Here is a 17,063-nt window from a genome sequence, read left to right as displayed (position 1 = left end):
TTGGAGTTATAAGAATTTTTTAAGACTTCTTGAAGATCAGGGCTAATCTCAACCCTGATGTGAACAGATCGAGGAACTTTTTGTTACGGATTTTCTCTGTGGTGATCTGTTTTTTGTAGAACCAATTATGTTAAATTTGTATAGCCCTTACACCTCCTTATGTTTGCATAAAGAAGAAAATTGAGTTGGAAGAACCTGTTCTTTAATGATTGTAGTCTCATGTGCCCTTGATTTACCTTTGCTTTCAGAAGTGCCAAAGTCTTATGACTTTGTAGTCCTCAATGTCTTTTCAAGGTAGGGGCAAGGTGTTTAGGTTTAGGATGAGTGTAATTAATCAACAACATTTTGGTAGTGTAATGGTCTGGAGGCTGGATTTTGCAAGGAGGACAGTCTGTCTATGTGGATGGTATTTGGCATTGCTATTTTGCAGCATTTAGGCTGGTGGAGTCAGAGCTATGGGATGAGACTGAAAGAAGGGCAAGGTCTGCTTTGTCTTGAATTTTTTTTTTTCACAAGGTAAAACTGCTTTTAGGTGACCAACCAGATGATCACAGCATGTAAATCTTACATTACAAATAACAATACGGTCACCATCTGGAATCAACCTCAAGAAAGAGTTATGGAAAAGCTACAAGCAACCATTAGACTTAAACAGGTAAGTTGGAAGAACGTGTGGAAAACACACTATAACGTGAGATTTAGGAAGGCATGATTAGGACAACTTTATTTCATGTGAGGAAGCAATGTTATAATGAAGGAAAATGAAGCAACTGAAAAATACCCTTTGGAACTGGAGCGTTTATATTAGCACTAACAGTTTAGTCCAGTGTCTGTTGATCTTGTGGAAACACGATTTCAATGCTTAGTCTAACTTAACTATGCTACTTATATGAGAATTACTTGGATTTCATTCAGTTTCTCTGGAAAGTTTCTTCTCACTTGATGGGGAGGGATGTATGATAGAAATGAAAACAGAGGGAGTTACTGAGCTGAATATATTCTCAAGATATGTAGACAAGTTATACTTTTAGAAAGGGAAATTTATTGAACTGAGAAGAATTCAGCTGTTCAGGTTGTGTAGGCTTGTTGGGAAGATAGCCTCTATTTTTTTGCATACATTTCTCTGACCGTTTTGTGATTTTTTTTTTTTTTTCTTCCTCCCGCCCCCTCATTTAGAACATTTAGAACAGGATTATAGGATAATTCAGCTTGGAAGGGTCCTAGCCGGTATCTAGCTCAACCTTCTGCTCAAAGACAAAACAGGGGCAGCTATGAGATCAAACTTGGTTGCCCGGTCCTTTATGCAGTCCTGTCTTGAAGTTCTCCAAGGATGGAGAGACTGCACAGCCTTTCTGGGCAACCTCTTTTGCTGCTTGACTGCCCTTAGGGTGAAAGATTTTTCTCCTTATATCCAGTCAGAACATCTTATGTTTCAGTTTATGCCCATTGCCTCTTGGCCTCTGTCCATGTGTTACTCTGAAGAGCCTAGTTCTGTCTTATTGATAACTTCCCTGTAGATATCACAAGGTTCATATTAGATTTTCTCCATTATTATTTTTTTATTCCTTAATAATATATACTTGGAAGACTAGAAATTTATCCTGACACCTTCTGAAGCAATAAATCTTGCACGGTTCTAGCACAAATTCATGTAAATTTATATGATGTCTTGCCATCAGAAACAAGTATTAGATTTGTATATTTCTATAAGGATATAGCAAATTATCCAGTTGCATTAAAATATGTTGAAGGATTAAGATTTTATTTGAGTCTTGTGAGTTCTACAAGCTTTCAGAAAATCAATAGATTAAAACTTAAAATTTGAATCATTAACAACTTAGGAAACACTGGGCTCTTTGTATTAGTATAGCTAAGTGGGGTTATTCATACACATATGTGATGAAAAATAATGAACATTATATTTTAAAGAGAACTAAAGAAACCATTTCAAGCAAATTTGTTGACTGTGTAATCTGACTTGGGGAAGAATTTAGTTTTAACATGTTTGGAGTAAGGTTTGTGCCCAGTTAAGAAAGCAGAATGAAAAATGGAATCTGCTATGGAGGAGCATTCTAACTTCAGAAGGGTTTTTGTTCTGGAAAGTGTTTTTTTGGGAAAATTTGAAACTTTATTACCCAGTAAAATTACTGAGCACACAATCATTATTTGCAGTCTTTGAAATCTGGGTTGTCATCTTGGATATTCAGTAAAAACATCAAACCCTGCTATAAAATAGAAGGAACAAAATTTCACGCTAGCTGAGGGTGGACTGTACAAATACATATATGTGCAGTTCGCTCACGTAATGAAATGTGTGATCCTGAAATAGTATTGTTGAGTTAGTTTTCAGAGACAAATTCTGGTACTGTCTTTATACTGTTCATGATTGTTTATTGATGAAACTTCTACTTGCTGTCAAATTAGGATATTATCTGTCTGCATAAATTTTGTTCTAGCTGATGACAGTGCCTTTTATTATATGCTTGACATTCTTCTTTTAAATTCTTCTTTGTTTTTAGGAGTATCAAAACTGCTTTCATAAGATAAAAGAGAAATTGGAACAAAATCCAACTGAAAACCAGTTTGACTTTAGTGAGGTGTATATCTTTGGAAAATTTGAAACCTTTCATCGACGTCTGATAAAGATAATAGATGTTTTCAATACTATGAAAACCTGCTTGATTCTACAGGAGTCTAAGATAGAGGAATTGGAAGGAATAATCACAAAATATGAGGTACACAGTAAATTTTGGATATCCTGTCAGTCTGATTTGATCTTTAAAAAATAAATAATTATGAAAATTAGAAAAGTGTTTGTCAACAGAAAAATTAAGTCTAAGTTGTGCTAAAATTACTGGGTAATAGTGATGTAAATATGTGATTGCTGCGGAAGCGAGCAGATGAGGTGCAAAGGGGAAGGGGACGTGAAAGAGGTATGTTAAAATAGAAGTCGATTGAAAAAAGCAACAAAATGTGAGAGCTTTGTAGCAGGAGTAATAGGAACCATGGGTTTGTGTCATGATCAGGAGAGAAAGTGAGAAGTGGAACATTTTTGTCTTTACAAATGTTTTGCTAGCTATGAAAGTGTACTGTGACAAAAATTGCAGACTGTCTTCACCTCTTGCCCATTTTTCTAGGGGTACCTCATCAGTGCCTGCCACTGAGGCTGTCTCCTTTGCCATGATTGCTGATGCTGCAGTCAGATTTTCGTTGCAGCTTGGGGTGAAACAAGCCCCAGTTCCATTTCTGTCTGGCATAAATACAAACAAATTTAACTTTGATCTCTTGAAATAAGTAATTAAAAAACCCAACATAACCAAACAAAAAACTCAACTTGAACTTGTTTCATTAAGGAAACAGCAAGCTTAATTCCAGCAGGTTTACTTAAAATCTGTACTCTAGATCTAGAGTATAATCATCAGCTTTGTGTTTCATGAGGAAAAAAAGAGTTAATTCACAGATGTCTATCTTTAGGGTGAGGGAGGAAGAGAAATGACTTGTTCCCTCTGGAAAGCTTTTCAAGTTTAGGCTTTTTCTTTGGTAACAGCAAAATCCCTTTGCTTGTTAGTATTACTATTCAAGTTTCTTTCCTGGTCCTTTTATTTAGTAGGAGTGAGATTTGAACAACAAGGAGCTTGTCTAAGAATATAAATATGCTAAATCATGCTCTTTTCCGAGATTAACTTTCTTTTCTAGCAAGTAGAGTCTTCCCTGCTTTTACTAAGCCTTATTGTATATCTTTCATAGTGCAGTATCATAATTACGGCACTTGTAAATATTAAAATAAATCAGAAGTATTCAATGTGTGGAGTTTGTAGACTGCTTTTAGAGATCACATGTGAAACAGTGGCAGTACAGGCAAATGTGGCATTTGAATTTGCTTTACACTGTCCCTTTCCTTTTTGTTATGACCATGAGTAAATCACTTTGCTTTAGTTGAATAACTGTAGGGTAAAATGTGAGCATTCTATGGTCCATCCTGGTTTGATTCACTCCCTGTTGCAGTCTGGGGTTTTGATACCTTGACTGCATCCTTCACAGCAGCTAGTTGTCTCCTTTGTTCTATTCTATAGTCTTCTGAGAAGAAACCTGAGTGCAGCTGGAAGGATACTTGGTCCAAGGCTGTTCCACCTGGGTAGTATAGGTGTGGGTTGCTCTAAATTTTCCTCCCTTCACTGAGAGATGCTCTGTAAAGCTGTGCCAGCAGGCTTCTCAGCAACTGAGGATGCTGCGAATTTTCGGTTCATGCTATGAAGATACTATTTTTGTAGGCTGGAACACAGACATCTCATTTATTTGGGGCATTTATATTTGAAAAGCTGCCTGTGACCACTAGCCCAGGCGGTGATGCAGTCTGCAAACTCTATACAGATATACTGCATTATCCGTTGCAGCACTCAAGTCCTAAAGTAAGAACTTTGTGTGAAACCTAGTTACTGTGAAGTCAATGTCATTTGGGGGTGGGGTGAGGGGGTGATAGGTAGAAAATACTACATGGAAGATTCTGGATAGTATGCATAAACGTCAGAAAGTGATTGTACTTTTTTAACAGTGACAAAATTGAGGTACTGAAGTGTTTGTCATGGATCATATCTATAGTTATATGACTGATTATATGACTTAAAAATATTTATAATAGGAAGTTGGTATGTTGCAGTTCTTTACGCTTTACTACTTAGTTGCTATCTAGGATTTGCTTGTTTTTAGAGGGAAAGATGGATTTTTTTTATTTACAACAAAGCAATAAAACTGAAGTTCAGTTGACTTAAAATAGTGGAAGTCTGCTGTGCTGAAAATATGTTGAGCTTAATGGCTTTACTGCCGTAAACTACTGGGATGTTGAACAGTGGCTCATCATTAGAAACTGTTTAACTGTGTGTACAGCTGAAGGGAGATGCTGATGAAGATGTGCTTTTGAGAGGACAGCAGCTATGTAAGAGAAGTCAGGAACAATAAGTCCTGGGCTGGTGATGTGTTGCATCTTATTGTGGTTTTTGAGTAGTCTGTTCTTCTATGGAATCAGTTAATTTAAAGGCATGGAAAACACTAATGTGAAAATATTTTTCTATGTTGAACTTTGTTAACATTTGAATAGAAGTAATGAACCTCTGCTGCATAAGAAAATATTTAATAGGTAGCAAATATCTTTCTTTGATAGAAAGCAAGAGTCTGAATTTTCTGTCAGTTCTAATTGACTTAAATCAGAAGTAAATAGTATAAATGAAATTCATATGGCCATTGCACCAACTTGTTTCCTGCAAATATGTCATTGAAGTGGTTGGCCTGTATTGCTCAGCAAATACTGTTAACTAACGGTAAAGGTAAAATGTGAATGTGCACAGCCCATTGTGCTAAATATTTTGGTGTGGTAAAACTTCTTGACAAGACAATTTTTTTGGTGATAATTTTCTTTTTCTGTGAAACTGTTTAGAGCATTGTTGACATCATGAAGAAAAGGCATTACAATTTCTTGGATCAACGGAATACTGATTTTGACCAAGACTACGAAGAGTTTTGCAAAGAGAGAAATGATCTTCATGTAGGTTATTATGATTATAATAAGAATTTAATTCACTGATGAATCTTCCTGAAAACAAAAATACCTCTGAGTTACCACCAAACAAATTATGCAAATCTCAGACTTTGTATTCTGAAATTGAAAAATTATCCTAATGTATCTTCACTTTAAATCTTGCATTTATTATCTAGTGTTCAGACCAGTGACTTGGAATAGGCCAGAAAGGGCCTTGAGGGCCTCTAATGAAAGGATTTTTCATTCCTGTACTTCATTTGGAAGTCATGCTAGCAAGAATACACAAAAATGTTTTATTTCATTGGGTGGATGGGAGCATAGCACAAATAAATCAGATAATTAACTTTCTCATAGTTCTGAAATCACAAGTTTGTGGAAGGAAAGGGTATCTGTAGGAGAAAAAGATTAAAATAAAAGCTTGGGTTGTTTTGCCTGCCAAATTGGTAAACAAGCATTCTTTGGTGGCTCTCAGCATGGTGGAACATTTGAGGGTACAAAGGCTTTTGTTGGTTGCACAGCTAGAGGGAACTTGGAACAAAAATGCATTGAAAGTTGGTTGTATTTTGTTTAATTCTTGAGGGAAAGAAGAAAGGGAAAACTGATATTTGCTGATGTTAGTTTCACATAAACAATTTGATGTTAGTTTCACATAAAAAACCAAGTGTTCTACTATAGTGCATGATAAATCCTTGTCAAATAATACCTGGCATATTTGAGGTATGTGCCTTACGTAGTTCTCTGCTGTAGAATTATTTGCTCTCCTTCAGGATCGATTAAGGATTTTCATGGACATCACCATTGAAAGTATTCTGAACACTGAAAGAGCACTGAGTATGTTGAAGAAATTTGAAAGGTACTATGTCCTATCTAGATTGCTAGAATTTTGCCAGGCAGTGGAAATAACACTTTGAGAATAGTGGGGAGCGGGGGGAGAAGAGCAGGAGGCATCTCCTTAAATACAAACAAAACCCAACTCAATCTCCTCTCACTCAGCTGTGCTGCTCTGTTAAGGGGTATCTTCTCAGCAGTGTGGAAACCATATTTTTTTATACTGGAAAATGCAAAATACAAGTGGACTTTGAACTTAATCTTTCAAAATTAGCATAAGTACAGGGATACTTTATGGCTGTTAGCATGTTTGCTTAGGTTTGTCCTTGAACAATGACATTAATTTTTTACCACAGTGCGGTTAGGAGAGAGTAAAATACTTGTGTTAGGAAACAGTGAAATTTGCCTTGATAAATTCACATTATTGCAAAGCAGCCTCAGTCTTTATTGCATCAGTTTTCTTAAGATATTCTGTTTAGTGGAGTAGACAGCTAGTGGCAGATTGGTTACAGTTTGCACATAATTTTAGGTCAGTGTTTGAAAAATGACAAAACAGAAAATGTGTAGGCTTACTTGGAAACTTTTATCATCTGATCTAAATCTTGGTTGCTCAGAATCAGATTGTGACAGCATTTGTTCAAGCTTTAGTGACAACTCTGCTGCTAAAGTAGATATTTTCTGAAGAATGCAAGGGAATCTGGAACAACTGTATTTTCCAACAATCAGAAGAATTTCAGAAGTATTGAAGGATTTTTTTGGTAATTATTATTATTTTTCTAAGCAGATTACAGATCCCGAATCTTGGCATTGACGAAAAGTATCAGAAAATACTTCAAAACTATGGTCGTGACATAGAAACAGTCTGTAAAATCTACAATAGGCAGAAGCAGGACCCTCCACTGGCTCATAATGTGCCTCCAATAGCTGGTAAGATCTTGTGGGCACGTCACCTATTTCGTAGGATCCAGGAGCCCATGGAGTCTTTCCAGCGGCACCCAGCTGTTCTGCAAACACCAGATGGCAAGCGCATAATCCGCAACTACAACAAAGTAGCAAAAGTTCTTATGGAGTTTGAGGTGATCTACCACAGGGGATGGCTTCAGCAGGTAAACCAGCTGGTTTTGATTAGGATATTTCTTGAAAAAAAAAGTGTTTGTGGTTGGTAGACTAATAACATCTAACTTTACAGACCAGGTTAGATTTCTGTTATTTCAGGCCTTAATGAAACACTGGGTTACGGCAGTGTGAAGGGATCTCTGGTTAATAGCAGTAGTCAAGTATGCTAAGCTGTAAACTTAGGATGCCTGTTAAGTGAGGGATGGAATAAGAGCAGGTAATTTGTAAGAAAGTGTTTCTATTAATAAAAATGCCTGTACTGCCTGTAGCTGAATTTAGGAGCAATTGGAAGACCTTCATTATAACTAAGAAGTTACAATGAAAAATATTTGTGGAAACATATAATGAAGATTCAGTGGTAGCCTTAGCTGACCCTCTGTCTCTGCTGTATCCTGCTGACTCTGGTGCAAGAACATTGTGTGTGGGGAAAGAAGTTTTGTCAGCTGGTTAGCTTGAAGTAAAAACGGACCCAGAGGTTTCCTCTGGTCTGGCAATATGGATTTGTTTTTTGAGTGATAATCTATGGGTGCTGTCGGAGTGAATGTACATGTAAAAAAACATCCAGTCTCAACAGATAGAGCATTCTGTAGAATTAATAGCATACTCAGTGCACAAGTGTGTTTTGAGCCTGTCATGGGTTAACCCTGTTAGGCAGCTAAGCACCACACAACCGCTTGCTCACTTCCCCCTACCCACCCACAGTGAGAGAAGAAAGAGGAAAGGAAAAGTAAAAGCAAGAAAACTTGTGGCTTGAGATATGAACTTGTTTAGTAAGCGAAGGAGAAATGGAGGAAGAGAATGTTGCAAGGCAGTCACTCACCACCTCCCATGGGTAGACCAATGACCAGCCAGTTTCAGAGCAAAAGATGGCTAACCCCCTCAACTGCTGCCTCTCCCTTTTTATTGATAAGCATGACATTATATGGCATGGAACATCATTTTGGTTATTTTGGGACATCTGCCTGGTTTTGTCCCCTCCCAATGTCTTGTGCAGCCTCCCCAATCTGTTCACTGCAGGGGTCAGAGTGAGAAACAGCGAAGGCCTCGATGCTGTGAAAGCGCTGTTCAGCAGTGGCTAAAACATCAGTGTGTTATCAGCATTGTTTTGATTACAAATCTGAAACACAACACCATACAATCCACTATGAAGAAAATTAACTTGATCTCAGTGAGACCTAGTACAGAGCCATTTTGTTTCCTATCAACCTATTTGGTACAGCAGAGCACTTTGTAGTCTGAATATTCTTCAGAAAACATGGTTTACCTTAAGTTCTAAATCTCATTTGACTGATTTTTGCCTTTTTGGGTTTTGTACATAGACCCTCTGAATGCCTTCATATTTTCAGATGGCTTCTGCAGGAACTACTTTATAGCCTTGAAATTTCTGCAAGTTTCTACTATCCTATTGGCATACTTCCAGTTTCTTTGTTGCTTTGTCAAAGAACACATTGTAGAAAAATTTGCCTCAGCCTCGTAAATCTCAAAAAGAAGAATCAGAATCTCCAGGTGACTGTTTTGAAGGTGGTGGCACAATTAGCAGAGCATCTGCCTGTTGTTCTTGGAGCTCAGCTCCAACTTTTTTACAATGTGAAAATCTCTGGTGCTGATAAACATCAGTCTTCTCAAAGCTAGTCTTACACCAGACCTGGGACTAGAGGTTCTTGCTGTCTCTTGTCCAATCTGAATACACTAAGATTTCCTGACTCTTCCTTCCTCCTTCACACTTGCATTTACCATGACTGTTTAAAGGACATCATATTTGATTGTCTGATACTGTGAGTGTTTGTGTCAATTTGGTATACTAAAACAGGAGAAGTGTCTACAATATTAAAGGTTATATAATATGCTGTGTTCAGACTGCCTTGGCTCTGATGATGAGTATGTGTTACTGATGATTAATCTGGTGTTGTCTGCCAGCTGGGAATCAAGGAACCCGAAGACTGTTACCTCAATTGTTCTTTCAATATAGATTGTGTTTCAGGTACATCAGATCTAAGTTTGGCACTATTGACCTCTGTATAATTGGTCCTCCTCCTGGGCAGTAATGAAAATTGCTGTTGTTGTTAGAAATGTCTTTGACTTCAAGTGCTTATTCTGGTAACTTGAGAAACCCATCTTTCATTCCATGTGCTCTTCGCAGAGAGCTGGTGTGGTATGTATATTCCTTGTGTCTTATGGAAGAGGAATTACAATGCTTCAGGAAGCCTTTGGCATTTGCTTAGTGTTTCTATCTTGGACTCAGTTTCTGTTTTGATACCAGTACTGTGCTGGATACCTGCCTTGTTCCAAGTATAGTGATGATAGCTTTCACTGAATTGGACCTGCTGCTGCAATCATGTCTTTGCCTGGGAACTTTTAAGATATATTCCCGGTCTCAGCTATAAAGACTAAGGAGGATGTATGCTTCTTGTGGGGTTACATCTGTCTCCTTTGGCTAGATAATCTAGTGATCAGATTTTCTGACATATACCATGCCTTGATGGAGCAATCAAGTATATTCTCCTTTCATCCTTTACAAAATGACTGTAATGTCCAAGGCATCTCCCCTGAACTGGTGCGTTTCTTTGTGAGGTTCTAGTGATCCATGATCTGACTCTGGTCTGTGCTGAAAGTAAGCATCTGGTGTCTCCTACAGCAGAGTCAAATTGCAGTTGGCAGCCATATCAACTTGCTGAACCTATTCCAACCTTGTACTCATTATGTGGCAACAAAGGGAGGTGGATTTGAAACACAATTTCAAGTTTTTGAAACAAGCAAACATGGCGTGAAACTACATGAAAAGTATATCCACTTTAATGTCAGTGCACTTCTCTACCGGACATGGCAAAAAAAGTGTGACTACTGTTCAGTAGTCTCCTCTCGAGGCAGCAAGACTGCAGACAGTTGTGGACATGAGTATCACGGAACACAAGGTGGAGCTCCTGCTCTACTCCTGAACAAAGGACAACGAGATGGGGGGCAAGTATCCTGTGGGGAATACAAATGAAACGGAAATACGGCTTTAGCTCCTGGTAGTTTTATTCTTCTGTAGTGTGGAAATAGTTAAGCTTAGTGGCACTTTCTGATATTTTTGAACATTTTTTCCCCCCTTTTGCCTGTTTTTTATTGGATGTTCACCACCTTGTTTATCCGCTTTTTTAATAGCATAAGATTTAAAGCTATTACCTTTTGTGCTGTAGCCAATGATGTTCAACTTGGACATATTAAAATAACAAGATACCAGGAAGTGTGAAAGTTACTCTAATTCTATGGCAGCGTAAGATTTGTGCCTGCAATGTACCCCTTATTTCTGTTACCAATTTCTGTTACCTTAATAATGAAAGTTTCATGAAAAAAAAATAAAATGGGAGAAGAAGAGATTGATAGTGGGAACAGTGACTGTGAAGTCCAAAGAAGAGGGCAGTAAGATTTTCTGGTGAAGTTTGCAGAAAAAAATTCAGCCCATATTTAAGGTAGCTGTGCTGAGTGACTTTGGTGCTAGTGGATAGGGCATGACAACTTTACTGACAAAACTTGATTAGATGGTTTCTTGAAAAATGCTCTGTAAAATGTCATGATAATATAGGATACAGCTAAAGCAAGCAGTGTAGTCAAATATATTTTAGACATTGAAAGGGCGTGCAAATCTTCAGTGTGTGTTCCATAAAAAAAAAAAAAAGAAATAAAGTACACGAAAAGAAATGAATGGGTTGTGAAACTATTGCTTAAAAACAAGCTCCATCTCAATGTAATGTGATACATGAAATTTGAGAAGTGAATAAAGAACAATAAAATTATGTCAGTAAGAGAAGAGCTGGAAAATAGGAATGACAGCAAAGTTTTACGTATAGGAAGTGTTTCCCTACCTAAGGCATGACTTCTTCCTGGTATCAGCCAAATTGTTCATGTGTGGTGGCCTTATGAACGCTGTCCCTTCTAATCACATGGAGGACAAAATGGTATTCTGATATTCAAATCAGGCAGTTAAACCAATAGTGTGATTAGGCTTCCCTTTTAAGAATTAAAAAAAGAGTCTATGATAAACATTAATTTTAGTCTTTTTAAAAATTTGCCCAGAGGTTGGATATAATTGGGAGTTCTGTTAAGATTGGCGCAGGATGTAACTGTTAGGTAGTGGAAAACAAGCAAAAGGAGAAGTGAGGATAAGTTTGTTCAAAAGATATCTGAAGAAGTTTTCCAAGGATAATTTCAGTACATCAAGGGTGTTGTGTGCAGCCTTGCTGCAGAATATGCAATAACGGTTAAGGAAATGAGAGTTCAGATTTAAGAGGGTTGAAGTAAGAAAGTCTATAGCTCTGCTTTTGATGTTGTACCGTGGAACACAGCTTATGATATCCTAGAACCAATAGAAAAATGTCTGTCAAATAAAGAGCAGTTAATTTATTGTTGAGCATTTGGGTACATACAGATTGTGTTAATAAAGTGTCATTGTTGATTCCTACCATATCAATCTTTATTGTCAGCAATGCCTGATTTTAGTATCTGCCAAAGTGATATTTGTGTTCAAAACAAAGTATTTCCTTGTACTGGCTTGTCTGACCAGGAATGATGACTTTGTTTCCTGCAGATTGAATTAACTAAAAGAGGACTTCAGGCATCTCTGTTGGTTAAAGCTCCAGAAACAGGAGAATTATTTGTGAATTTTGACCCTGAAATATTAACTTTAATCAGAGAAACAGATTGCATGGCTCACATGTGCCTTGAAATCCCACCGTTTGCAAGTATTACTCAACAGAAGAAGGACTGGTATAAGAAGATTGTCAACAATTTGCACGTGGGTTTGTTTTAGTTATTTTATGCGTGTGTAGTGTACAGTAAGATGTCTAGGTTCTGTATATAAGGAAGAGAAAACTGAAGATCAACTATTACACAGTAAGAAAAGATTGGGAAATCTGGTTTTTATCTTTATGACTGTCTTGAGGCACTTTTAAAAATAATTTCTTGGCTTTGTATTTTCTGTGGTCACTTCAAAGATACATGGGTTTAGGGAAGGTCAGCAGAGATTGGGAAAGAGATGAGGATGGGGAGGAAAGGAGGCTTGCAAGATGCCTCGCTTTGTTGCCTGCTTTCTAAATGATAAGCAATTATCTCTCATCCAATATGGGAGTCAATGTTGGATACACTTTGTTTTGGGAGCATAGCTGGGAGGGAGGAACAGATGGTATGCCTTTAAAAAGTATAAAGCATCCAGCAAGTAGCAGCATAGTTCCTACACCAGTGTTTTACACAGATGTCTGTGGAATAGTTCGGGGAAGAAAAAAATAAAAGCTAAAACTTCTCTTCCTCTTATCTTTTAAGTTCTTTGGATCACTTTGCCTATGAACAGATGAGGTTCTTGATAACTCATGGTGAGGCTTCAAAGATAGGTGTCCAGAAAACTATAGCTTCAAAGGGTACTTGATTCTGAAATGAGTAAAAAAAGTGTCATATTAGGTCATAAAGTTATTGCAGGGATTGTTTTTTTGCAAAACATTTGAAACTAGATCAGCAGGTTAAAGCATTAGAAACCAAATACCATATTAAAGTTATGGTAAGGCTGGACCAATAAAACTGCTGAAAAGTTGACTTAGATGCACTTTTTTCCTTGGGATTTTTCTCTTCTGGAGCATCTATTTAGAGACTGAAAATTGCAAACCTTTTTCTATGTTGTGGTTTAACCCTGGTCGGCAGTTAAGCATCGCACAGATGCTTGCTTACTCCCCATGGTGGGATGGGGGAGAGAATTCAAAGGTTAAAAGAGAAAACATGTGCGTTAAGATACAGGGGATTTGCTAGGGAACGCAAAGACTGCACGCGCAAGCAAAGCAGAATGAGGATTTAATTTACTACTTCCTATCAGCAGGCTGCTGTTTAGCCATCTCCAGGAAAGCAAGGCTGTATCACGGTTATTTGGGAAGACAAACTCCATAGCTCTGAATGTCCTGCTTCTTCCTTCTTCCCCCAGCTTTTACTTTTCAGCATGATGCCATAGATATGGGATATCCCTTTGGTCAGTTGGGGTCAGTGGTCCCTGCTGTGTTTCCTCCCACCCTCTTGTGTGTCCCCAGCCTGCTCACTGGTGGGGTAGTGTGAGAAGCAGGAAAAGCCTCAATGCTGCGTGAGTGCTGTTCAGTGATGTTTTGGCTATTTGGTCACAAATTTGAAACTGGCACCATACAATCCACTATGAAAGAAATTAACTTCATCCCAACCAAAACCAGCGCAATCTGCAACAGTGAATTTCCATGTGAAGTATTACTTGCGTTGTTATAAAGAGCAACAAATAATGAATTTCTGCCAAAAATAATGAAAAACTTTCCCAAAAAATTAACTGTTTCTTAAGAATTTCAATGATGTACATCCAGAGGATTTTTTTTTTTTAATTTATGATGAATATGCTTGTGTGAAGAAGTTCAAATCACTGTATGTTCACTAATGCTATTACTCTCTGTTTATTTCAGATTATGTTGGCAGAATATAAAAGAATTAAACTGAAAATAAGACACCCTGTTGAACAACTGATGGCTCCTTGGTTAGCGAATGTAGATGATGCTATCCAGCCAGGTCTAATGTTACTGACCTGGACATCATTGAATATTGAGAAATATATTAATACGGTTTTTTATCAGCTAGGTAAGTAATTTGCTCCCTTCCATCAACTTCTGCTTATTTCTTTCTATACAAATGCAAGATATATTATTAAGCTTGCTATCCTTTATATGATTTGCACTGAGCTGACTTATACATGAAAGAAATTAGAATTTTCACCTGTCCTGTATTTCATGAAACCTTTGCTTTATAACAACATCTTCTTTTTGTCTCACATATTTATCAAATTTTTACTAATATGCATGGGATGGCAGTTAGGATTAAACCAAGCATGAAGTAGTGTGCAAAAGGTTCTCTGTATTCTGAATTCAAAGAATGATAGCTACTTTTTAAAAGAGCTCCTAGGTTTCAGACTTTTCCTAATCTTGCATTTTGTTTCTGTAATGTACAAAACAAGTTCTCAGGGAATAATATCTCAGCTGAGTTGTCACTGTCACTGCTCAATAGCTTTTCATAGTAACCTTTTTTTTTTTAACATCAGTTGCTTTAAAACTAACACACACACCTCTTGGGCAACAACTTTAGAAAACAGATGAGTCTTTTCAAAAGATTATCAAAAGATTGCGCTGAGATGTGTATTGTTTCTGAAGATACCAAGTTCCTTTTTCTTCAGCTTAATTACTACATCAAACAGATTTTGTTTTTTGAAATGATGTAAGTAGTTATAGTGGGAGATGTCTTTAGTTGAATGGCAAATTAAAATGCACTTTGGATGCTAACCTGACATTACACTTAATTTAATGTTGAATAATAAGAGTGGTTATAATCTGGAACAGACACCTTGCTGCTATATCAATTTCAGCATTGAAAGAAAATTGCTATTAAACTATGAAAATTCTAATGTTGTTTTCTGTTAACTATTATTTGACTTCTGACATTTTTTTGAAGGATAGGCATTCTGTTAGTCAGAAGTTTCTGTTGCTAGTAGGTTCTCCAAGTGGTAACTAGTTCAAACTATAGGAGTAAAAGTATTCCTGGACCTCAATTGAGTTTTAATGTCTTTGTGTTTGAAATGTGTATACTTTAAGCTCATCTTGTATATATTTATAATATTTTGCCTATTATCTTTTAGGATATGGGTAACATATGCTAGATAAGTGTATGTTATGCAAAAAATTAATTGTGATTTCAGTGGTGAACTTTGCCATAAAAGTTTAGATGTTTGAAGTGAAGTAAGTTGGTTAAGGTGTAAAATTCATATAAAATTGAATATGAGTTTGTGGAAGTAAAAATTTAAGCAAGACTCTGCAAAGACTATTGTTTCAAACTTTTAAGCTTGTCTCGAATCTTTTGTTTGCTTCAAAAGCTGGGCTGGAGTTATTGCTTGACCGAGTGAATGACTTGGTTGAATTTCGTATTGATGCTGTCCTTCAAGAAATGCATAGAGTGCCACTCTGTATGTTGCCAGAAGATGAACCAGTGAGCTGTGAGGAATTTCTCCAGAAGACTAAGGTTATTAGATAAAAGTTTCATAAAGAAAAGTTCAATGACTTTGAGTTAAGATATTTTTCCATTTTTTATGAGACAAAACCAGTGCAGAATTAATGACCAGTGCATGGGAAACTGAAGCAAGGAAATCCCCACTTATTTGGTTGGAACTTTAAGAAGTTGCAAATGCAAAGAGGTCTGACCTGAGATATTCTTTCCACAGCTTATTAATATCAAGCCAACAACTGTATGATATTTCTTTTATGCTTTGATATCACTGAACTTAAATGCTTTTCCTCTGTGATAGTATCTTTTTTTTTTTTTTTTGTCATTGTAGCTTGTTAGTGCCTTTAAATAAGGGAATTGCCCATCTGATGCCTGTGAATAGCTCCATAACAAATGCACTTCGTTGCCTGGGAGAGTAAACACTATGCAAATGACTGTGTACTGAATATATTTGTTAATCTCAAGCTCTCCTGAATTGGTAATGGAATGTGCAAAATACACTTGGAAGGTATTCTGGGGAAAGCCCCTTCCTTCACCATATCAAAATACTTCTATGGGGAGGAGGATTAACTGTAAGCATGTAAGTTGTTAGCCAGTTAGAAAGCTGATTAAGCTAGTAACAAAACTGGCTGTCAGAATGGGTTTTATGAGGCAACAATGAGATATTCTGGCATTTTAGGATATAATGTCTAACTTGTGTTTTCTCCTGAAATAAGATTTGCTTTGGAAAAGATTGTAGAAGAACATGTAAATAATCCCCATCCCTGGCCTCATGTAGCAATAAATACTACCAACTAAAGTTTTGTTTCTCTTAGTGTACTTAACTTTTTGGCCTTTCCGGTTTTGTTCCTTGTAACAGTTGACCTTTTTGTTAAATACAAAGTAAAACTCAAAATAATATTTTATGGAATGAATGGTATTTTGTAAGCCTCACAATCCATAGTTGTTTTTTGTTAATCCTGTAGCTGCTTTCCTGGTAGGGCTGGTACTAAAACATATATTTACTAAAGTAAAAATATGTGAGAGTGAGCACAAAAAACTTCTCAGCACTATCTCAGTGTGATAATTAATATTGCTTAATGTTGATCTTCTGCAAGAAAACTTGAACTGCTGCATAGCAATTACCACACCACAACAGCCAATCAATTTGAGTTAGCAGACTAGGTGCTATACTAGCCCCAGTTATAAGTACAACGAAAATAGTAACAGCGTTTGTAAGCTTATTGTGGTTTTTAATTAGAAGGGATTAGAAATAAGTTCTATCACCTAACAGGTGTCTTTAAGTTTCTAAAGAAATTGCTGCAACAAAAGTAGTTATACCATGAAAAAAACCCTGAAGTACTTTGTTTAGTAGTTGCTGTGATATTGCAAATCAGATATAGCTTCTCTCTCAACTAGACTGAATCACTAGGAAGATGAAAGATTGTGTCTTAAAATTTGGAAATGACTGAACCTTGCTAATGGCTGAATTTTTCCAATTACTGATTTTTAATTAAACAGAGGTAGCCAGGTTTGATTAAGCTTAAAGAAATAGGAGATAACAAAGAAGGAAAAAAATTAAAAG

At 36.8% G+C, this 17,063-nt stretch overlaps 1 protein-coding gene across 2 annotated transcripts in view; it reads left to right on the top strand.

Annotated features, from left to right (window-relative positions):
• Nucleotides 1-17,063, top strand: part of DNAH5 (dynein axonemal heavy chain 5) — a 138,934-nt gene that overhangs the window by 16,713 nt on the left and 105,158 nt on the right. For both annotated transcript variants that reach the window (XM_086469578.1, XM_086469577.1), the window contains exons 10-17: nucleotides 533-655; nucleotides 2,520-2,735; nucleotides 5,432-5,539; nucleotides 6,301-6,386; nucleotides 7,146-7,467; nucleotides 12,045-12,251; nucleotides 13,918-14,089; nucleotides 15,372-15,517. In XM_086469578.1, the coding sequence (XP_086325704.1) occupies nucleotides 533-655; nucleotides 2,520-2,735; nucleotides 5,432-5,539; nucleotides 6,301-6,386; nucleotides 7,146-7,467; nucleotides 12,045-12,251; nucleotides 13,918-14,089; nucleotides 15,372-15,517 (1,380 nt within the window). The remainder of the gene's footprint in view (nucleotides 1-532; nucleotides 656-2,519; nucleotides 2,736-5,431; nucleotides 5,540-6,300; nucleotides 6,387-7,145; nucleotides 7,468-12,044; nucleotides 12,252-13,917; nucleotides 14,090-15,371; nucleotides 15,518-17,063) is intronic.

The sequence above is a fragment of the Leptosomus discolor genome, chromosome 8 (genome assembly GCF_034619465.1).
Source record: "Leptosomus discolor isolate bLepDis1 chromosome 8, bLepDis1.hap2, whole genome shotgun sequence".
In the NCBI taxonomy this organism is placed as follows: Eukaryota; Metazoa; Chordata; class Aves; order Leptosomiformes; family Leptosomidae; genus Leptosomus; species Leptosomus discolor.
This window is presented reverse-complemented; position numbering and strand designations above follow the sequence as displayed.